The sequence below is a fragment of the Peromyscus eremicus genome, chromosome 13 (genome assembly GCF_949786415.1).
Source record: "Peromyscus eremicus chromosome 13, PerEre_H2_v1, whole genome shotgun sequence".
Classification (NCBI taxonomy): domain Eukaryota; kingdom Metazoa; phylum Chordata; class Mammalia; order Rodentia; family Cricetidae; genus Peromyscus; species Peromyscus eremicus.
In genome coordinates, this window is record NC_081429.1 from 4,002,373 (window position 1) to 4,025,030 (window position 22,658).

The 22,658-nt window shown below is 41.0% G+C and overlaps 2 protein-coding genes across 5 annotated transcripts in view; one reads left to right on the forward strand and one right to left on the reverse strand.

Moving 5' to 3' along the window:
• Usp40 (ubiquitin specific peptidase 40) overlaps positions 1 to 13,553 on the reverse strand; it is a 78,406-nt gene extending 64,853 nt beyond the window's left edge. The window contains exons 1-5 of one of the 4 annotated variants that reach the window (XM_059278798.1): positions 13,452 to 13,553; positions 12,288 to 12,505; positions 9,480 to 9,547; positions 7,862 to 7,975; positions 4,441 to 4,605 (exon numbers count right to left, since the gene is read on the reverse strand). In XM_059278798.1, the coding sequence (XP_059134781.1) occupies positions 4,441 to 4,605; positions 7,862 to 7,975; positions 9,480 to 9,547; positions 12,288 to 12,486 (546 nt within the window). In that variant the 5' untranslated portion in view covers positions 12,487 to 12,505; positions 13,452 to 13,553. Of the gene's footprint in view, positions 1 to 4,440; positions 4,606 to 7,861; positions 7,976 to 9,479; positions 9,548 to 12,287; positions 12,506 to 13,005; positions 13,403 to 13,451 lie in introns of those variants that run through there. The other 3 variants (XM_059278797.1, XM_059278799.1, XM_059278800.1) reach the window with 3 other exon arrangements.
• Positions 13,554 to 19,319: 5,766 nt separating this feature from the next.
• LOC131923354 (UDP-glucuronosyltransferase 1A7-like) lies at positions 19,320 to 20,231 on the forward strand. Its single transcript, XM_059278351.1, has one exon. It carries the CDS (start codon positions 19,350 to 19,352, stop codon positions 20,229 to 20,231), a length of 882 nt encoding a protein of 293 aa, XP_059134334.1. The 5' UTR covers positions 19,320 to 19,349.
• Positions 20,232 to 22,658: the final 2,427 nt, after the last annotated feature.

Consider the following 22,658-nt stretch of genomic DNA (forward strand, 5'->3'; position numbering starts at 1 on the left):
AAACGGGCAGAAAAAGATTCTTGTGGAAGCTTTTGGCCTGTGAACAGCTTAGATTTCAGTCCTGAGCAGCGGAGGAAAGAATTTTCCCTGAGGTGGATATGAGTGAAATAAAACTCTTCACTCCACTGACATTGTTACTGTATGAAAACATCATACCATCAGAATTAGTTTCCTTGGCCATGAAGCCAAGTTTAGGGAACACAAGTCTTGGGAAAAACTTAGTAATCTTTCAAAAACTGAAAGCTTTCTTGGGAAAAACTTAGTAATCTGTCTTTAAGAAATTGAAAGCTTTTCAGGTCTTTCCTTTTCAGGTTTTTTTCTTCCTCTAAGAGCAAAATTAAACTCACCTGGAAAATCTATCAGAATGAGAAAATCACCTGTAATTGCTCTAGAAAAAAAAAAAAAAACAAAAAAAACCTCGTGGAATATGACAAATCCTCTCTGCTAGACCTGTCTCTCCTTCAAGCCAGTAGTAGAAAAACAGCAGCCAGAATACCCTGCAGCCAGAGCTACGCCCAAGAAAATGCAGGCAGAAAGCTGAGGAGAGCTGCAGCAGAGGCAGTGCAGGACCCAGGGAGGGGCTGCTGGTGTGGAAAAAGCAGTTAGCAGAGCCTGAGCAGTGCGGCAGGACAGGGACTCTGTATCTGGGGGAGGAGACAAGCCAGGACAAGACAAAGATCTATCCCGGAGGGAGTCTCTCTGAAAGGATGAAAAAGCTTTTATTTCAAGTACTTTCATCTTCTTTCACTGACCTGGTAAGACAGGGGAGCAAGCCCCGAGGGGTCTTTGCTTCTGGCACCAAAGCGCCTGTCTGAATGAGCATGGGCAGACCGACGTGACTTTGCTCTGCAAAGTGTCACGTGAAGGAAATACACCTATCAGTGCCAGCTCAGGGAGAACAGAAATCTCCCGCAGTAAAAGAGCAAAATCTTGACTCAGAAACCTCCCGTGGTAAAAGCAAAAGCTTGAACACAAACTGTGTAAATGGAAACGGGAGTACGGTGGACCAGAAAGGCAGTATGGGAAATGTAAGTAGTTTATAACAGCGTGATGATATAAAGAAAGGCAGCTTGGGAAATGTAGTCCGTAAAAAAGATACTGGTACTGCACTGCCCCAAAACTCTGTTTTTTCAGTCATGTCCCCCACCCCCCCAACTCAAAATTCCACAAGCTTTGTTAGCTTGCCTCTCGAGAACTACAAACAGGTGAACACCTTGCCTGTCAGAAGGCAATTAAAATGCTAATACCATTTGTCAACAAGTCACTTTGAAACCCTTTAGAAAACTAGGGAAAGAGGACCATAAACTGGGAAATTGCTTTGGGTGTGAAAAAAAGAAAAAACTTACAGGCAAATAAAAAAAATAAGAAACTTGGGTTGTGCTTGAAATGCAAGAGAGAAACATTGGCATCACTGAAACACTCATGATAATCTTAAAAAGCAGCTTTAAAAAATTAAGAAGAGGGAATTTTACCATCAAACTTAGAGCCACTGATGAATTAGGCTCTGACTTCAAACTGTCAGGAAAACTTTCAGAATGATATCAAAGCTGACTATAAACTCCGAACTTTAGAAATGATTTGTGTACTGCCTGTCTTGTTAATAGTTCTGTTAAGAAATATTTTCTAGATGTTTGCTTTAGAGTTTGCTTTTGAATGTAAGTTAGTTCTATTAAGAGATTCTTTCTAGCGGCTGGAGAGATGGCTCAGAGGTTAAGAGCACTGACTGCTCTTCCAGAGGTCCTGAGTTCAATTCCCAGCACCCACATGGTAGCTCACAACCATCTGTAATGAGGTCTGGCGCCCTCATCTGTGTACATAATAAATAAATAAATCTTTAAAAAAAATTCTTTCTAGTATGTTAGTTCTGTTAAAAGATTCTTCCAAATAAGTTTGTAAAATAGGTCTATAAAGTTTCCTCTTGAATATAAGTTTGTAAAAAGTGTAAATATTGAATGTAAAAAGTGTAAATGTTGAATGTAAGTTTGTAAAAAGTGTAAATATTGAATGTAAGTTTATAAAAAGTGTATAGTGATGTTCATATTAGAATTATTTTTATTACTCCATTAATATCTGTCTAGTCTGGACAAGTTAGGTAACACTAATTTTTAAAAGATAAACCAAATCAAATTAGAGGCATCTTGAAGTTTTATTACTCTTTTACCCTCAGATATATTTGAATACTTTTTACGATATCTTAAAATATAATTTTATGGTCTCAGTAACCTCTGGAAAACTTAAGTGAAGGTGTCATAATTAGGAGAGCTTTTCTGTCTTCTTCCTAGTAGTTTCTACTACTCCTGTTTTTCTTTAGAAAGGGGTAGGCCACTCACAAAGGGATAAGTCTCCCACAATCAACTTAGTTTGTAAAAGTGTCTTTATAATTAGCATGGGTTTTTGTTTACTTGAGTGGATACTTTGAAGTGATTTGAAATGACTGTTTTCTCCTGGGAATCAAAATAAGTCTCTTGAAAATTTTATTGAACATCTGTTATGAGAGAGTTTTGATTTAGAAAAGGGCTTAGTGCAGCTAAGACTGCTGTAGTCACTTTAGACCCATTCCAATAAGGATATTCCATCTTTATTATCCTCTACTCCTTTACAGGGAAGTGTGGCAGCTATAAAGATCACTGCAGATGTTTGCAAGCTCTTAGCAGGGACCTAAATCAGAGCTGAGTTAGGCTCTGTACCCACTCCTGCCAGAAGCTGGTAGCCAAAGATGGGCAACTTTCTTCTTGATAGTTTCCTGAACATATGTATGTAAAATTAATGAAGAAAGACCTAAGACAGGCACAGTCTATCTGATGGGCCTGGGTGCTCTTTATTATATCAAGAAGGGGGAGTTGTGGAGTCTCACAAAGTTTTCCTAGTGAGATCTGAGCTTGCTTTACCCAGCAGAGCTGTATTAGAGGATTGCCTGACCATATGCATGGTTACTAGGTTATTGGAAGGGTCTATACCTGGCTGAGCTAGGGGAAGGTCTGCTCTACTCCTTGGCGTTCCACAATCTACTGAAACTACATTTGAATTGTATTTCTAGCAATAAATGCTGTTATAATTTTGCAAGTTTAAATCACATTTCTTATTCTGTTTACGCATGTAGTACAATTTTTTTAAGGGATTATGGAGACTGAAAAGTAGCAGAGCATAGGTTTACTTCATGACAAAATTCTTAAGTAATAGAACTAATACTTCATGTTAACAATATGCTGTTTACATGGAAAGTTACTGTTTATAGTTTCAATATGCTTTTTGTATGCCATGTTTTACCCCTGCTTTGTTAATCACTGCATTAGAGCTCAGTCAATCAAAGATATGGAGGACACCTTAGTTATTTTCAAACTAGGCTAACCAAGACAGTTTCTGCTAGCACAGATAATAAGGGCCAGATATACCGTTTTTTATCCCCCAACTCTTCCTTACAAAATAAAAAAGAAGACTGGAGTTGTACCTTTGCCCAGCATTTGTAACTATGTAAGGCCTGGGATCAAACTCAAGGACCCACATAAATAAATAAATGTAAAAACCATAGATATATTTAACACATATTTATTAATATATATTTGCATCTATTTCTAAAAAAAGCAACAAATGCATTTGGAAAATGGTATTAAATTTTCCATTCAGTCAGATACAGAAACTTCCTACAACTCCTACCATAATAACAGGAGATTTTCATTAAATGTTCAGTAATGAACCCATTTGCTGAGTAGGACTTGAAATACAACAGAGATGATTTCATTGACACAAACAAATTCCCAGTCAAACTGAATTGGCAATCTGTATTATCACAAAGAAATTAAAGTCATAATTCAAACAGAACTGTACCAGCTCTAAATGACAGTTTATATATCATATAAATATAAGTACACGCTACGAATACACTTCCCAAAGGATATTAACAAACTAAACCATTTAATTAGAGATATGTTAATTAAATATTTTTTTTGGTATCCTGACTTTATTATCTCCCCAATTAACTTTCTTTTCTGTGTGTGTGTGTAGGTCACGTGTGTGCCAGAGCCTGCAGGGCCCAGAAGATCCCAGGGAGCTGGAGCTACAGGCAGCTGTGAGCAGCCCTACATGGATGCTGGGAATGGAACACTGGTCCTTTGGAAGAGTGGCAGCAAGCATTCTCAACCACTGAGCCATCTTTCAAGCCCCCTAGTGAACTGTCTTTACACTAGCTTCTTTCATGAGATGTCTATGTGTAAACATTTCCCCAAACTGCTTTTTTTAAACAAGTATCAGAGCACTGAATCAAGACTATTTCAAGAATTTGCAGGCTGGTAAGAAGGCTCAGTAGGTAAAGGTCCCTACCACCAAGCCTGACAATTTGAGTTCAATCCCTAGGACCCATGTGGTGGAAGAAGCATAGTAGATTTCATTGTATGAATTATAATTTACAAAAATTTGTTAGCAGAGGAACTCTTGTCCACTCACCTGCTTCTCACTGATGTTCTTACACTCTTTGCAAATAATCTGGTTCACAATGGTGCCATGGTATAGACGATTAATGAGGTCATGGCCAGAGGTCCCAACTAAAGAAGTTTCCAAAGCACTGAAGAGAATTCGGTTCAGTTCCTGCACATCATGTTGTCTCATTTCCTAAAAAACAAAAATAGTTTTTGTTTTGGAGAAAAGGTCTTTGGATTGTCAAGGCTGGCCCTGAATTTACAATCTTCCTGCTGGAGTCTGAGTGCTGCTGGTATTACAGGTACGATGTCCAGCTAAAACAGCTGACTTTTAAATATAACTTTTACTTAAAATTTTTAAGAACGGATTTTTAAGAATACTATCAATTAAACATATAAGAAAAACTTGGGATAGATGTATAGATGACTAAGTAGGTTAAAACACCACCTATTTTTATTTATACTACAAAATAAAAATATAGCTAGGCAGTGTTTAGTGTGTACACACAATTCAGCTCCCTCAGTGACTGTGAAGTATACTCTGAATTATGAGAGAACACCCACCTGCCCATGTCACAGGAGGACAGAAGGAAAGAGCAGGACAGGTTTAGACAGTGTGTAAGCCAGCAGTGTGTGTACAGGTAAACCTCACTTAGATCACAACAGCTGGAGACAGCAGAAATCAGAAATGAGTATTTCAAAACATAAACCAACAAAAACAAGAGTAATGTAGTGTTGCTGAGAAAAATTCAAACTGCCTCTTAACTTGAATTCATTTGGAGTCATTGGCCATGTGAGAATAAGTCTTCCAGAACAAGCTGTACCTCCAAGATGTGCTCTACCACTGGCAGGCAGAGAAGGGCAGTGAAAGGGAGAATCAAGGGCCAAGTCCAAGGCACCAGGAGTGGGGGCCTTAACCAGAACAGCAAGTGCTACTGAGCCCATCCCACTGACATAAAAGTGTCACAGGCACCGCAAAGTGCCTTTCAGCCTTGGCACATTTGATGTCACTGTTGCCTTCACTAAGAAAAGCCAAAAGGAGGCAGAGGAACAATTCAGGGTGTAGAAATAGAGGCAGCCAGGGGAACAATATAACAATAAGTTTATGTGACATGTGGCAGGTCAAGGGGATGAAAGCTGAAGCAGTGTGAGACTGGTGATCTTTTTCTTGCCCTTTAAAATATAAGATACCAGGTAAATCTGTCCTATACCACTGGTTTGAAAGGGAGGAAAAACTTCAAGGTCTGTTTCTGAGCAACCATTTATTTGGCAAAGGTACCTCAAAGACCTTCTACCACCCAGGTTCAGTTCTTTACTTACAAAACATAAAAGAATTAAGAAAAGTGTTTCAGCCAGATGGTGGTGGTGTACATCTTAAATCCCAGCACTCGGGAGGCAGAGGAAGGCAGATTTCTGTGAGTTCTAGGATAGCCTGGTCTACAAATTGTTTCAAGACAGCCAGTGCTACATAAAGAAACCTTGTCTCAGCACACTAAACACACACACACACACACACACACACACACACACACACACACACACACGCATACAAAACAAACAACAAAAAAATAGGCTGTGGGCCTGGGTGGTAGCTGAGCTGGTCAGTCTGGGCCACTGGGGCCACCTACCTCAGGCAAGGGGGCACTCAAGGTCAGTTCACCCTTGTCTGTGGTGAGGGGTGAGGCCATCTCTCCTGAGTGCAGGGACTAGCACTCCTGTAAGGGTCAGGGCCAGCTCTCTTGCTGCAGTGTGCAGAGAGAGGCAATGCCATCTTTTCCTGGGCCAGCAAAGGGCAGGGCGGGCTCAGTATGACTCATTGCAATAAACATTTGCTAATAAAGCTTATTGGACAAAAGGGTATACTATATTACACATTGACGCTCCCAATGCCACCAGGACGAATGAAGAGGTGTTGGAGAGGTGGGGAAAAAGGAGAAGTGAAGAGGGTTTTTGTTTTTTGTTTTGTTTGTTTTTTGTTTTGATCTTGTTTTTGTTTGTTTGCTTGCTTCATTTTGTTTTGATTTTTTTTTAAATTTTCTTTTGTGGGGAGGTACTGCAGGGGTAAGGGGGACCAGGAGGTGAGTAGAATTGGGGTGCATGATGTAAAACTCACAAAGAATCAATAAACAAATTAAATTTTCAAAAAAACTATTATGAAGTCAGCAACTTAGTAGAAGCTCAAATATAAAGAGAAGCCTTCATTGAAACGTGGCATATCCACACAGCAGAGGCTCACTGGGCAGTAAGAAGGAATAAACCTTGACATTATGTTAAGTGAAACATATCAGTTACAAAAGATCACATAATATATAACTCTATTCCAATGTAATGTTCAGGAACAGGCAGATCTACACACAGAAAAGTAGGTTTTAGACTAACCAAGAGCTGGAGGAAGAGATGAATGGGGAGTGATTGCAAATGTATGGGGGTTCTTTTTAGAGTAGTAAAAACAATCTAAAATTGATGGTAGTAGTGATGGTTGCCCAATTCTGTGAAAATACTAAAAGCCACTGAACTATACCTTTAAAAGAGTAGATTTTATGGCATATAAACCTCAATGAAGTGGTTATAATTTTAAAGGGAAGGGTATAAGAATACACCCCAAGCATCAGTCCTATGCGTGAAATGTAACATGCTTTTTAGAGAATGTGCTATTACCTGCTTCAAAGTCCAAGCCCTACTCCTTTAATACCATAGGGCAGTACCACTGGATTAAGGAATGCTCCTAGTTAGAAGGCCACAGGTGAGAGCTTTACAGGAATGTACCTATTAAACAATAAGACCTTGTGTTGTCTGAATTGATATACTGACAACCCATCAGTACTGACAACAAGATCCTCAGTACTGTTGTTGCCACAGAAGTTTGTCCGTATGTGGTGGAATGCTTTTTAGGAATACAAACAGAAAAATGAGTCATGCCCTACAGCAGATACAGGAAGAAAATGAAAAGTTAGGAGTCAGGGTGGAGAAAATTAAAACTCAGGGGTCAGGACAGGGAAATGAAAAAATCAGGCAAAGCACTGATCTGGCTGCAGTGCATTCTCATCAGGGTGCTGAGATCAAGCAAGAAGCCCATCCCAAATGTGGGCAACACTCTGAACATCCACTAGTTTATGGACTGTCACTGACGACTGAAAAGTTGATGAGCAGTCTGACATCTACACAGTAAATAACATCGATGTAACAGGTGTTAAAGCTCAACTAAACTACATAAAAATTGTGGAGTACAAATTTCAAAAATCAGTTCCTGTATCTCTCCCTGTATTAACAACATTCTTCCCAACCCCAAGGCATAGGCAATTGTAACAGCCTATATTCAGTAAGCACCTAAACATCCACGTGTGCCTTGTAATTATTTATGTGTAAAGACTTCCCAACAGGCTGAGCTGCTGAGACAAAATTAAAGGACATGAGAGAGAACAGGAAGCCTCCTGCGGACACCTTCCTACCTCCTCGCTGGTCCACCCGAAGCTGTCAGTGAGGTCTATGGTGGATGCAGCCTCCTGGTCTAAGAGCAGTAACTGGGCAAACAAGCGCTGTAACTGCAAAGGTATGATCCGAACCTGGGGAGACAGTGAGAATTTCCAGATGAGTATTCATGTGCGGAGTGAAGCTTCAAAAGCTGTAGACTAGTTTTCTCCTGTCTCCTGGCTCACTCAGTAGAAAATCCCTCATTACACAGGGAGAACTAATTAAGACTCAGTTCTTTGAAAATTCTAATTCAGTCCAAAAGGTTTTAGTGATCTGGAGTTTTCTCCCATGACACAGTTCAGATCAATATTAAAAATTCAAATGGGTCCTAACGAACCACACAAATGATCACAGACATACAATTTCCATAGTTCATTTATCCTCTACAATATCTCCATACACACATTCCAGGTGAATGCAGGCAGGTTTCAGGCACACAGATCTCAATCTGGAGTTCTGAAACTTCAGAAGCTAGGCCTCCCTTTCTGCTAGCTCTAGGCCAGAGAGCAGGGCCTCTCACAGTCCAGTGTGCAGGCCAACTTTAAAGAGTAAGCATTCAGGAAGTCCTGTGACAATTCTGTACTCCCATGACATTAAAAATATATACTTCAAAAGCACTGCTCTGCAACAGATTGGAAAGAAATTGACATCAACTAAAGTCATTTCTTGCCATAAAGTTGGTTTTGAAGCATGAGACTGCATCACAAATCACCATTCTTCGCAGACCTGAGCCTGCGTGTGATGAGGGGCTTCTGAGTGAGGTTCCAGCAGGAAGAACACAATTAGAGCTGTGCTTTAAACAACTTCACCACAGCAACGTACAAAACAATGTACTAATTTCTCCTTAATGTATTTCCAGAACACTAAAGTGAGAAAATATTGGTCTCTAGGGTTTCCCCCACGTATTACTGCAAATAAGTGCACTGAATGGATGTTATGGTTAGCTAGCATGGATAGTTTCCAAGCTTCTCCTTTGCCTTGAAAATAAGCACAGCAAAGTGAGACATGTTTGTGACAGCAGCAGCAGCAGCAGCAGCAGCAGCAGCAGCAGCAGCAGCATGGCATTCTGAAAAATCACTCTTTCTTGGAGGAAAATTTCATTGCTAATTAAGTATGAGGCAAGTCACTTTCTGTCAATAAAGACAATACTTTGTAATAAATTACTTTGTTTTCTATGGATAAGAACCTTAATTCCTTCCTTAAGAACCATTTCCTGGGCTAGGGAGATGTGCTTGCCACACAAGAATGAGCACCGGAGTTCAAATCCCTAGCACTTACAGGCTGGCTGAGTGTGATGACAGGCCTTAATCTCTGCTCTCAGAAGGCAGAGCCAGGGTCCCTGGATAAGTGGGCTAGGTAAATTAGCTGGAGTGAGAGTACAAGTGAGAGACCCCGCCTCAATGAATAAGGTGGAAAGTGATGGAGGATGTCAACCTCTGACATGCACATATACACACAAGGATGCTCACATGTATATACATGTACACTCCCACAATAGGCAAACATGCATCACAGAAATGCACACAACACACATGTACACATGCAAAAAAACATTTCCTGAATATTCAAAGACTCAATAAATTATAGATTTAGTACCTTTGCATCAGGCTTATCCTTATCCTCTAAAGAACCAAGCTCTTCTGGACCAAGAGAAAATAAAGCTTCTAAACAAAAAAAGTAGAGTCAGATATGTAAATGATATGATTTCATCTTAGAAAATTGTTTAGGAAGCCAAGACCTCCATTAAGCAGCATCAGCAAAAGATTTAGAAATGACTAAGTCAATACTTGTACCTTTCATCTACACATTTTGCAGTCTTTTAACATTGTTGTCCACTGGATCTAAGAACATCAAGTGATGTACGAGCATGTGACCATCAGTATGACAGATTCATAGGACATAAAAATATAAGCAGGCAAAGCACTATGGGACATCCTTTAATCCTGGAATTCCTGGGGCAGAGGCAGGAAGATCTCAAGTTCAAGGCCTACTTGGTCTACATAACAAGACCTTGCCTTAAAAATCCACAGACTAAGATGACGTAGCTCAAGGGTAGGTGCCTATCAAACAAGAGCAAAGACCTGGTACTGCCCCCAAACAAACAACACCTTTATAAACATAAAACAAACAAACAAAAAATGATTGTTTTCAACTCCTTTTGGCTATGGGACTCAAAAGTTAAGAGGAGTCTCAGAAAATAGAAAAATGTCACAGGTGAATATTTTCCCATGTGAGGCTGCTAAGCAATCTTCCAAGTCAAAGGCCAGACTGGGTGTCTTTTATCTTGATATTCTGTCCTTTGCTTTTTGGTGTGTAAATGTCTTTTCTAGAGTTCCAGTAATAAGAGATGGCAATGATCTTATTTGAAAAAGGAAGTTGTCAGCCCCTGCACTGGCCTCCAGATTTCTTCTTTTTTGAAACATTCCACTGAGGTAAGTGATGAATGGGGTAAATATGTCTCTTTATTGAAAAACACTGATGCCCTAGTGATTACTCTTAAGAATGTTTTGTTTCTCACTAAGTGCTGGGGCTGGGAAAAATAAACTAAAAGCCTATAGGTTAAAGAACAAAACCACTCAAGGGCTTTTTAGAATAATCTCCCATTATTCCTCACTGTAATGTACTAGCAATATAATGGAATTCAATTTAGTCTTACTTTAAAATACTACTCCCCCCAAAAGACATATATACACAAAAGTTCCTTTTTTCCTCCATCAGTACTCTGTTAGCCTTTCCAAAGCATATCTCCTCCCCCAACAGCAAGATCATGCTAAGCCATGCAGAGTGCACAGTGCACACTACAATGTCAAACTACATACTTTAACAGACAAGAAGAAGCTGGCCTGCAGCTCTCAAGCTCCTGGTATTCTCCACAATCTGCCCTGTACCTCATCTTTCTCTTTTTCTTTCTTGGGTTTTTGAAAAAGGTCTCACTATATAGCCCAGGCTAGCCTTAAACTTTTAATCTTCCTGCCTTAACCTCCTGAGTGCTGGGACTACAGGTGTGGGACATACAGCTGACTACTCAGTTTCTTTTTCTTCATTTTGTTTAGAGAGAATGACTCATGTGGCCTCGAACTTCTGATCCTCCTCTTGCCTTCACCTCCCAAGTGCTCTCAATCTGTTCTTAAGGCTATTTTCTGCTTCAAGCTGCCTTTTAACTTCAACCATATTAAAACCTGGAAGATCTTTATCTCTCTTAGTTATCTGCTTAGTAATGCTGAAAACTTCTAAAAGCTGGGAGGCAACTTTATGTAGAGGCTGAAGTCAAGGGCACAAGATACCACTCTGAAGTGTCAGCTTACTCCATTAGAATGGCCCACTAGAAGTGGACAACAGTAAATATTTCCTAGATCTTTGGAGAAAGAAGCCTTTCTAAGCTTAGAGCAACAGAAGAACTTTCCAAAGATCTGATAAGCTGGGTGGTAGTGGGAACTTGGCATTCAAATACAAGACAAACTAGATTGTCCTTGAGAGAACCTGTGGAGACATGAGCTACATATTCATTGGGTCCCCCAATCAGGATCATGCAGAGGCCAAACAAGGTTCATGCTGGAATCAAGAACAGACTCTGAGACCCTAATGAAGGAAGCTGGAGTAGAGAGAGGGGAATGAAACAAATGTGTTGAGAAACAAGGGCAAGAAATCAGGCTTTAGTGCAGACTGGCTGCCTTCCAGCATTTGGTTTCTGGAGAAATAGTCTTTCATCACAGTAACTCCCCACACCCATTTAATATAACTAATCTGAGTGGGTTTATGTTTCTTTTGGGTCTTTGAAATTCATAATTTCTAGATTTTAGAATGATGAAGAAGGAATTTGTACATTACTTTTCATTCCCACCACGGTCTGGGACAGACAATACTGGTTAATTAGATTAATGAATATAATGAATATAGTCACCCTCCTGAGAGAACTAAAACTCCCAAGAAGCTTCACCCAGGTCAGGTTCTGAGGCCAAACAAATTCAGGACAGATCAGCTCAGAATCAGAGCTCTGTGAATTTCAGAAATGCAAATAAGTACTGATGTGTATAAATAATGTGACAACTCTTCCCACTGCAGAAGTCAAGGCTTTTTGTGTAACCATGACTTAAGTGTTCATTACATTGGAGAAAGATGAGAGAACTGTCATTACGTTGTCTTTTAAATTATGGGAATTAGAAAAACTTTGCCTTATTTTTTTGTTATGAAACATTACAATCACTACACAGAATAGATTTTTTTTTTTTTAAATTTAAGCTTCACAATTTTCTTTGGAGAACTGCCAGTGCATGTCTTACTTTGTGACAATGAACACATATTGGTGAATCCACCTTTAAAATACTTTCTCTTTTATGTTTTTACATAATTACGTATAAAATCCATGATATATATTATTATTCAAATGCATGTAACATAGCATACCTCTGAATTCAGGTGTGAAATGAAGAGTCTGAAGAAGGGAATTGAGGTAACAGGTTCCACCCTGATTTCTGATTCCACTTAAATTGGTGAATTCTCTAGGGGTAGGTGGCTCCAACCCTTTAGTCTTTAATTTCTTCCCTTTTCCATACTGACTATTTGACACACTGGAATAATCCTCTTCAAATAGGCTCCCAAACATTGTGGAACCAAATACTATCCTTTAAAGAAAATGACATGTTACATAAATGCTTTTATTCTTAAAATGAACCCCCAACCCCTAATCTTCCTTGTTCTGTTAAATTGTTCTTCAGAAAATACAGTAATTTGTGTTTTGGAGATAGCAAGATCTGACTTCTCTTTCATACCTACAAGGGTCCTAATTAACCTGTATGACCCTGGACAAGTAATTTAGCTAGTATTTACTTCTATGTAAACTGTGGCTGCACATGTTTTATAGGGTAGTTTAACCAGTACTAAGTACAAAGGGCATGGTCCACAGGAACCGGTAACTATTCTTGGATTCCACATCACTAAATGAGAAAAAAAGAAAGTTGAAAGCAACCTTTGGATCATCAATAACTCTCTGAAATCTCAGCTTCTCCCATCTCTTCATATACTGTATCAGACCACAATTTCAATGAATTAAACCTATCGCGTTAATCATCTCGGTAGTAGTCTCAGCACTTTGGCCCCAAACTAGAGAGTGTGGAGTAAGTACCTGAAGGAAGACAGACTCCGGCCATTAGACCCTTCCAACGCATCCAAAGATCAATGTTAGTACTGGGGAGCTGCGGGAACCTGCTCTGTTTCTCGTGTGGTGGAGGGGAAACTGAGGTAAAACGCTGAGGACACTTTCTAAGTGACAGGAAGGGCCGAAATGCAGTTCCTTCCCTTTTCCACAAGGTCCTCTGACGAAAAGCTCAAGAAATGGAACTCGCGAGTCAGGCCTCGAGCTCGCGAGCTGGACTCCCGTCATGCCATTCCACAGAGGCCTTCCCGCCCACCAAGACACCCAGGGCCCAGGAGCGCAACCAGGCGCGCGTCCCCGCGTCCCGACCCCTGACGCGCCGCCAGGAGAGGCCAGGCGTCTTGCCTCAGGCCGCCGGCGTCGTCCCTACGCTGCCCTCGTCCCTCCCTGCGCCCCCGTTCCCCAGCCCCACTTACTGCCTATAGCCCAGACCCCCGCCCCGGCCACAACACAGAGTAAACGAACTCGCTCCGAACGGGTACCGCCATGCCGGCGAGGGCGGGTCTCTGGAAAGTGATTCCCCCCCCCAATGAGGACTACATTTCCCAGGATGCTTCGCGCCACGCGGAGATTTATGGGCAATGTAGTTGTTGCTAAAGAGATTGTGGGTGGGGCAGCGAGGCTTTGTTCTCTTTCCAGTCAGCTTGTAAGTTACGTTTATTACAACCTGAAAAAATTAAAGACTAACACATTGGGGCCGTATGTTTCTAGAGCTTTCACCAATTAAATGGAATATGTATTTATATATTCTCTGCTCTAGAATATTCAAAGGGACCTTAAAACCATTTTTCCTTCAAGCATATATCCAATACAAAACTTGAGAAAATGCTGTAAGTTCTGTGAACCTTACATCGTCCTCAATCGTTATTTAATCTCTATCAACCTTAAGCAGTTTATATACAAGCATGCAAGCATGTGTGCACATATATTTCCTTCAAAACGATCTATCCTGCCTGGGCACTCGGACGGGAGGCTGCTTCCCAGCGTCTGTAGAGGCTCTACTTGTGTCTTCCTTGTCACCCAACCTCTATCAAGACATGGATGAAGGAAACAGAGAAACCTAATTTTTATTTCAGCTGAGGGTTTGAGAGCTGAAGAACAGGAATAAGGATGGAGGGAGCTATGGGGCAGGCGTTAGACAGTCAAAGTGAATGTCAGCCCAAGGGATTTGCATTTGGAACGTTTGAGGAAGACTGGTGTGGCTAGAAAGCTCAGAGAATGTTGGGAAGAAAGGACTGCAGGCAAAGATGGGTTAGGAACAAGAGGTCTGGGCCAAGAAATGGGCAGGGTGCTGCTGTGGAGTAATCCTTCTGTACACTGTGAATAGGTATAGGTCTCACTGGTTAATAAAAAGCTGATAGGCTGGTAGCTGGGAAGTATAGGCAGGACAGCCAGACACAGAGAACTTTGGGAAGAGAAAGGGCAGAGTCAGAGGAGTCACCAGCCAGACACAGAGGGAGGAAGAGATGAATGTGCCATGTTAATAAAGGTACGGCCACAATGCAGAGTGTAAATAAGGAATATGGCTTAGCTTAAAATGCAAGCGCTGGTTAGTAATGTTGGGGATATCTCCTGGAGCTGCCCCCTCCCAACTCTGTCCCTGAGAAAGCCCATAAAAGTCAGCCCCTCCCTGTGGCTGCTCAAGACCACACCTACAGGCTATTTAAGACCATGTAATTCCTCTCCTGCCCCCGTCTCCCAGGAGTTGCTTTGTTCTGCTCATTAAACCTGGGTTTATTAATTTGGTTTGGTTGGCTTATTACATCAGAGGTGGTGGATATTCAGTAACCAGGGATCCAAAACTTATCAAATAATAAGCCTGAGCTATTGGCTGAGCATTTACAATTAATGTAAGTCTCTGTGTGGTAATTTGAAAGTGGCTACAGGGATGGGAAAACTCCACCTACAGGGAGAACATTTGGCTCTCAGTACTGCAATCTGTGGGCCACTTTCCTTCTAGCAACCTCCTCTTCACTTTTCTTTCCTGGCTGCATCATTTTCTGCCTTCTTGTCTGTTGGCTGCTCCACCTCGCCTAATCCTACTTCATCCCCCCCCCTTTAAAATTGCACATATACCTCAAACTTTTATTCCCTGACCCAAGACCAACCTCTGTAAAGTGAGATTCACACATACAGGAGGCCTTACTGTTGCAGGATATTTGATCATGCTGTGAACCCTGAGATTGCATTATTTACTGGAAAAACCTGTTTCTAGTTCTGGTATGGTTCAGCCCTAACACACACAATTTTTTAAAATAAGTTTATTTATTTATTGCTTTTATATCCCAGCTGCAGCCTCCCCTCTCTTTTCTCCTCCCAGTCCCCCCCCCCCCCACCCATCACACACCTTTAATCCAGGAGCTTTCTGCTTGAATATTGTAAACAGGATTTAATAAAATCGACCATAAGTTATGAGACACAGCTAGCAAACAGTTGACAGGAAGTGAACATAAAAAAACCACAGAGAGTAATAGAGAGAGGCAGGATGATGGATAGAGAGATACACAGGAAGTAGAAGGGAAGGACACTCAGTTTGAGATTTTTGTTTGTTTGTTTGTTTGAGCTGGCAGAAGAGAGGAGTTCTTCCTGGGACATCTATGGAGGAGGAAGTTCAGCAGGGTGCTCTCTCTGCCTCTCTGACTAGCAGGTTTTCACCCCAGCATCTGGCTCCCAAGTCTTTATTGGTAGAATCAAATAACTGAGATTTTGTTAAAAACAACACTCTACCTTCTAGGCAGCTATATCCACATGTGCCCATGTGCTTAGGTTTTTCTTTTGCTGGTTTTTGTGTTTTGTTTGTAAACTCGATACAGCCTAGGGTCTTGTGTCTTTTCCAGAGGGAACCAATATTGAGAAAATGCCTCTATAAGATTGGCCTGTAGGCAAGTAGAGGGGAGCATTTTCTTGATTAAGGAGTGATGTGCGAGGACCCAGTGTCAGGGACAAGGACAAAATCTCTAATTAGTGGAAAAATACAGACCCCCCCGACAAGACAGGGAACTAGATCATCTTACAGTCAGGTTGCCTAGCAACAGGACATTGAGTCAGAGCCCTTGACCCTTTCACCCTGTAAACATCCTATACAAACATCCTGTTAGCTTGCCCCACCTTATGCAGATGACAACTTCTTGCTCCCCCTACCCTGCAGGAACTATATAAACCCTCCTGGTGAAAAATAAAGTTGCACCTTGATCAGAATCTAGACTTGGTGTATTTCCTTTGTATCTCCTGTCCCTATATTCCCTCCTTAGGGGGTCGAGTACCCGTTGTAGCCCTGCAGGCCGGGGCACCCAGCCCGCTATGGGCAGTAGCACCTTTGGAAAGGTGGTCCTGGGTTGTATATGAAAAACAAACTGAGTGAGCCACACAGAAGAAGCCAGTAAGCTGGGTTCCTCCATGGTCTCTGCTTCTAGGTCCATGTCTCAAGTTCCTGCCCTGAATTCCCTTTCTGATGAACTGTAAGCTGGATGAAATAAACCCTTCCCTTCCCAAGTTGCTTTTAGTTATGGCATTTATCACAGCAATAGAAAGTAAACTATGACACCCCAGCAAACTTCCCAGTGCCTGGCTCATTATTAGATCTTAATATTAATCAAATGGAAGAATGGGCCATATTTGTAGGAGGGTGGAAGACAGTGATGCTGAGAGCAATGTAGAGTATGATGCCCCTGCTTCCAAATTCTTGTCTCAAACCACTTCCAAAGGCTTTCCAATTACATAGAGTTAGTCACAGCAATGGCCCTCTTCGTGACACTAATTTTTGAATTCGTTTTTTTTTCATTATTGCGTTAAATACTTAACCAAAGCTACTTAAGCAAAGTAGAGTTTCTTTTCTGCTCATAGTTGGAGGGATAGTCCATCATCATGGAAAAAACTTAGTGGTCACGGCAATTCTAGTTGTGGTGGCAGGAATGTGAGACAGCTAGCCCACACTGTGTCTGCAATGAGGAAGCAGAGAAAGATGAATGCTGATGCTCAGCTCACTTTCTCTTTTTGACTCAGTCCCAAGCCCCAGCCCATTTGAAGGTGAAATTTACATTCAGAGTGGGGCTTCCTTCCTAGTTAAGCCTTTCTGGTAACACATCCAAAGGCATATTTCCTTGGTAATTTTAAAAATCCAGCCAAATGAACAATCATGCCAGTGCTCCCATCCCCTGTCTTCCATCCTCAAAACTCATATTTCTACTCCAAAGACCCCTAGTGTGAGGTACAGGAGCAGTGGTATCTCCACAGTTTGTAGGGTTGTCAAGGTGGGAGGTGTCATCTCTTTCCAGTCCATAAAGACAACAGTCCCACTTAGAGTTTTTACATCCTAGTTAGGGGTGGGCTTAATCAGTGATGTTTAAAGTTAACAGAAAAATTCCTGCAGTAAGAATTCTATATTCTCCTCTTCCTTACAACCAAAGGAAAAGAGGTGGGAACATTTTTAAATATGATCATAACTTTGTTGGTAAGAGAACATAAAGACCAACGCAGGTAGAGATGGGTGCTCAGGTGCTTCATTAATGTTTGAAGAGGGAAGAGGGACAAATGGTAAATAAGTGAGTTTGTTTATCACAAGGAGGGATGGGGAGCGAAGGGCTTCTTTTCCAAAGCCATTTTGGTCAGCCTGATGATCATACAGTGGATGTATAGGGGTCACCATAAAGAAGTATCTGCCTCATCCCATTTTGGTCTTTTGTTGGAATGAGAGGTCTAAATTTCCACTGGGAATGTGTGAGACCCAGTCATAACATGCTTATGATGGGCTGTGTGCAGGTACCCCCTCCTGTGATATCGGTTAGCTCCAAGTTGGGGTATGGAGTCAGTAATGTAGTAGCCAGAGGGGAGGAGGACGTTACCACCAGGAAACTTAGAAGAGGATTCAGAATAGCTAATCCTTGAAAAGACTCTAGCCAGACATGGCATCTCATCTGTCAGCACATCCTGTAACAGGAAAGAGGATCATGATATCTATCCAGTGCTTTACACCAGTGCTTCACAAAGCTAAGGTTAAGGAAAATCAAGAGCAACTCAAATTTATTATTATTTTATCACAGATAATAAAGCTCCTATAGAATAGAAAACACAGAAGATAGAAAATATGAGATCGCTGGTGATGGACTTAGTTGACCAGGCAGCAATCATTGCTCGTTGCTCTGAGATTCTCACCACAGGTGCTGCATCACCTGTCCTGGTAGCTGAACCCACACTGTGTGCTGGGAGAAGACCCAGAGCAGCACTGTTTTGGACTCAAGCAAAAGAGTTTGTGTGACTGCTGTTTAGTCATAGATAAGAGAGATTAGAGTTCTTAGTTAAACACACTAGTATATTGCCAAATGTCCTGACTCAACACTAGGACAAAGTCTGGTATCCATCCAGGTTTGTTCTCATTACCTGTTTGGGAACCTAGTAACATTTCTGTTCTGAATCTGTGGTGACATCTCAAAGTTCTAAGTTAGGGGGATCTTAAAGTCTTCAGCAAAAAAGAGCCCTTGGCTGTTGTACCTGGAGCAAAGAAACCTGGCCATCATCATTGGAGGGCTCAGAGACTTATCAGAGTTCAGAGGCTCAATACTCTTCCACCTTCTGTCTAGGTGACGATTCAGAAGCCAGGCTCAGAAATAGTCATCCTTTCCTTGAAGGAGAGAAAGGAATCTTTCCATGATTATCAAATAGCCAGTATTTCAGAGACGCTGCTTTTAGCATAGGTGGTGCCTAGATTATTGGTTTACAAGAGTCCTGCAGTAAGTAGGACAGTGTTCCCAAGCTCGGTGCTTATCAGCCAAATCTGTTGCAATCTCAGATCCGTGAAGTTGCCATACCTGCAAGAGCAATGTAGAGTTGTTTTGGCTCTGTCCCAGCCCTTCCTAACACAGTGTCCTTTAGTGAGGGACTGGCTTTCCTGTGACCTTCTCTAGCATTTTACACCTCTTCCTCTTGACTAACTCATTTCTCACTGTCTATTCTTCTTATCCTACCTTCTTATGATGTTAAAACAAACACATGATATATACAGAGACTCCGTATAGGTAGTAAATTCTGAATTCTGAAAATCCAAACAAATTGTTTTATTACTCTTTCAAAACTAGTTTTGTAATAGAGGACATAATTGTTCCAAGGCAAAGATCATACTGTCATTATCAGAAAAACACACAAGTAGATATTTCAGCCAGTGAAAGTCATTAATTATTATTCGTTTGTGTGAATCATTATCACTGAATTTAACTCCCCTTATGCATATACAAACACTTTTAGCTACTGGTTGCTTTTCTGTCTGTGTTGTAACAGTTCAGAGTCTCAGCAGCAGGATTTCTCTGTGCTCCACTTCTCCCATGGCTCCTGCAGATCTCCCAGCCTCCCTTCTTCTCTGTGTGTGTCTGCTGCTGGCCTCTGGCTTTGCCCAGGCAGGCAGGCTGCTGGTGGTGCCCATGGATGGGAGCCACTGGTTCACCATGCAGATGGTTGTGGAGAAACTCATCCACAGAGGGCATGAGGTGGTGGCAGTTATGCCAGAGGTGAGTTGGCAACTGGGAAAATCCCTGAATTTGACAGTGAAGACGTACTCAACTTCTCACACTCTGGAAGATCTGGACCGCGAGTTCAAGGTTTTTAGTGATTCCCTGTGGAGACCTTGGGAAGAAACCTTCTATTCTATATTACACAACAAAGCCAGCAAGTATCTCGAATTATTATTTTCACAGTGTAGGAGCTTGTTTAATGACAAGAAGTTAGTGGAGTACTTGAAGCAGAGTTCTTTTGATGCTGTGTTTCTGGATCCTTTTGATGTGTGTGGCTTAACGGTGGCCAAGTATTTGTCACTCCCATCAGTGGTCTTCACTAGAGGAGTATTTTGTTATTTTCTTGATGATGGTGCTCAGTGCCCCGGTCCTCTTTCCTATGTTCCCAGAGGTGTCTTGAAACTCACAGACACCATGACTTTCAAGGAGAGAGTGTGGAACCATCTTTTTTATATGGTGGAGCATTCAGTTTGCCCCTTTGTTTACAAAACTGCCATAGAAATTGCCTCTGAAGTTCTCCAGACCCCAATGACTATGTATGACCTCTTCAGTCAAGTATCCATTTGGTTGTTACGCACTGATTTTGTCTTGGAGTTCCCTAGACCTGTGATGCCCAACATAGTCTTCGTTGGCGGGATCAACTGTCACCAGGGAAGGCCACTTTCCAAGGTATGCTTTCTTTCTGTTAGCACATGAAGAGAAGTCCACCTTTGGACAACAAAAAAGAAATTCTTTACTGAGCTGTGATTTCTGTTTACATTAGCTGCATCTGGAATCTCTTTCTGGTTAATAGAAAATTCTATACAGGTGTCCTGTTAGTATGGATGTGTATACCTATGGCATAATTGTATGTAACTTCCAAACTATGATCTGGATTTAAATCTGTGTGTATGCATGTGTATAGCTCCTCTTCTTTGCCCCATGTGTATGTAAGTTTGTGTAGAACATGAAAATAAAAAAGGTACCTTGAAAGTGGAGGGAGTGACCTGAAGGGAAGGGGTAGGGAAAAGAGACAGGAGTAAGATACATGGAACATGAAGCAGGAAGTGGGGGTAGCTAGTTGGAAGGGAGGGGATAAGCAAATAGATGCAAAGGACATAGTAGGATGGGTGAGGACTGGGGTACAGAAGGACAAATTTGAAACACATATGCATGAAAGTGGCACAATTCCACCCATTACTTTGTATGCTAACTTTAAATTTAATTTTAAAATGGCACAAAAACACTTTCAAGCTACATTTTAATATTGTTTTTAGAATCACTGACATACACTTCAAGTCGTGAAAGTTTTCGTTTTCCTAGTTCCAGTCTACCCTCCATAAGAAAGCACGCTTAGCTGTATTTATAAATTTTTCCAGTTTTCAGAAATTATACATAAACTGAATTGATACATTCATTCCATTACATAAAATAACAACAATAACACACACAATTTTATTTACTATGCATTGGCATTTGACAGTGATCACAGACAAACACCATGTCTGTGATAAACTAAAAAGTACAATACTTTACTAATCACATTAAAATCTTTACATTGGTTAGCCCTTTTATAATTTTTTTGTGAACAAGTCTGTGCTACCCATTCTTTGACATTTCTTTTACATGAGTATGTGTCTATATTCTTTGCATTATCTGAGTAGCAGGTATAAAGTAGAGTTTCTGAGTGAAATGGTTCATGCAGGACTTTAAACAGTTAGAAAAAAAGTTTTGTAAATCCTGAACAACTGTGTGCTTTGACTGGCAGCTTCTCAGAGCCTTAGCTTTCTTACAGCCTAGTGATGCTAGCTAGCCATTGTCAAGCTTTTGGTTTTATGGGTTTTCTGGGCCAATGCCCCAGTCCACTGTCTTACATTCCCAGAGTTCTCTCAAAACTCACAGACACCATGACTTTCATGGAGAGAGTGTGGAAACCACCTCTCCTACATGGGGGAGCATGCATTTTGCCCCTATTTTTTCAAAACTGCTACAGACATTGCCTCTGAAGTTCTCCAGACCCCAGTGACTATGGATGACCTCTTCAGCCAGGTGGCCATCTGGTTGTTCCACACAGATTTTGCATTGAATTTCCCTAGACTTTTGATGCCCAACATGGTCTTCGTTGGTGGGATCAACTGTTGCCAGGGAAGGCCACTTTCCAAGGTATATTATTTCTTCTTTAGCACATGGACAATAAAATGAAATTCTCTACTGACCTGGGTTTTATTGTAAATATCACTACATATGGAATTTCTTCCTAGGTTAGAGAATTGTTTTGTGCCTATTCACTAATTAGGAAACAATTCTGTCTAGGTGCCCTATTCATATGTGTATATGTCGGTGTATACCTGTGGCAATATTGCATATACATTCCAAGCTACAATCTAATTTTAAATATCTATGTATGCCTTTCTATTTGTGTGTGTAGGGCAGGGGCCATAAAATTAGGATAGGAAGGGGACAAAGAAAAGTTTCCTGAGGAGGAAAAGAGACAATAATGGTAGGCATGTCCCTTGAAAACAGAAAAGCGGAACATTCAGGGGTAGGAAGAGAACATATGGAGTGTAAGGCTGACTAGAGAAGAGTGGGGTAAACAAAAAACACAAAATGTCTGAAAAATGCCAAAATGCCACTGAATACTCTGTATGCTAACTTTAAAAAGTGATTTAAAGAGACAAAAACACTTTAAGCTACATTTTACTGTTTTTATTTTTTTTTGGAGATGTTTAACAAACACATGAAGCCACGAAACAGCCCTTATTATTTGTCAGCTGCTCTATATAAGTGCATATGCAGTTTTTCCAAGTTGCAAAAATTATTGATATAATATGTAGGATGCAAGGAAGGTACACTTGTTTTGTTTTTAAACAAAATAAAATATAATATGATAAAAGAAAAACCACCATACTGGTCAAACCATATCTACTGGTCAAGATAAGGCAACAGAGAAAGAAGATCATGAAAGGAAGTCACAAGAATCAGAGACTCACTTAACACATTCAGGAGTCCCATAAAAGTACTAAACGGAAAGCTATGGTGTATATTCCGAGGGCCTGGTGCAGACCCATGCAGGCCCTGTGCATACTGCATCAGTCTCTGTGAGTTCCTATGAGCATTGCTGAGTTGTTTTAGAGGACCTTGTTC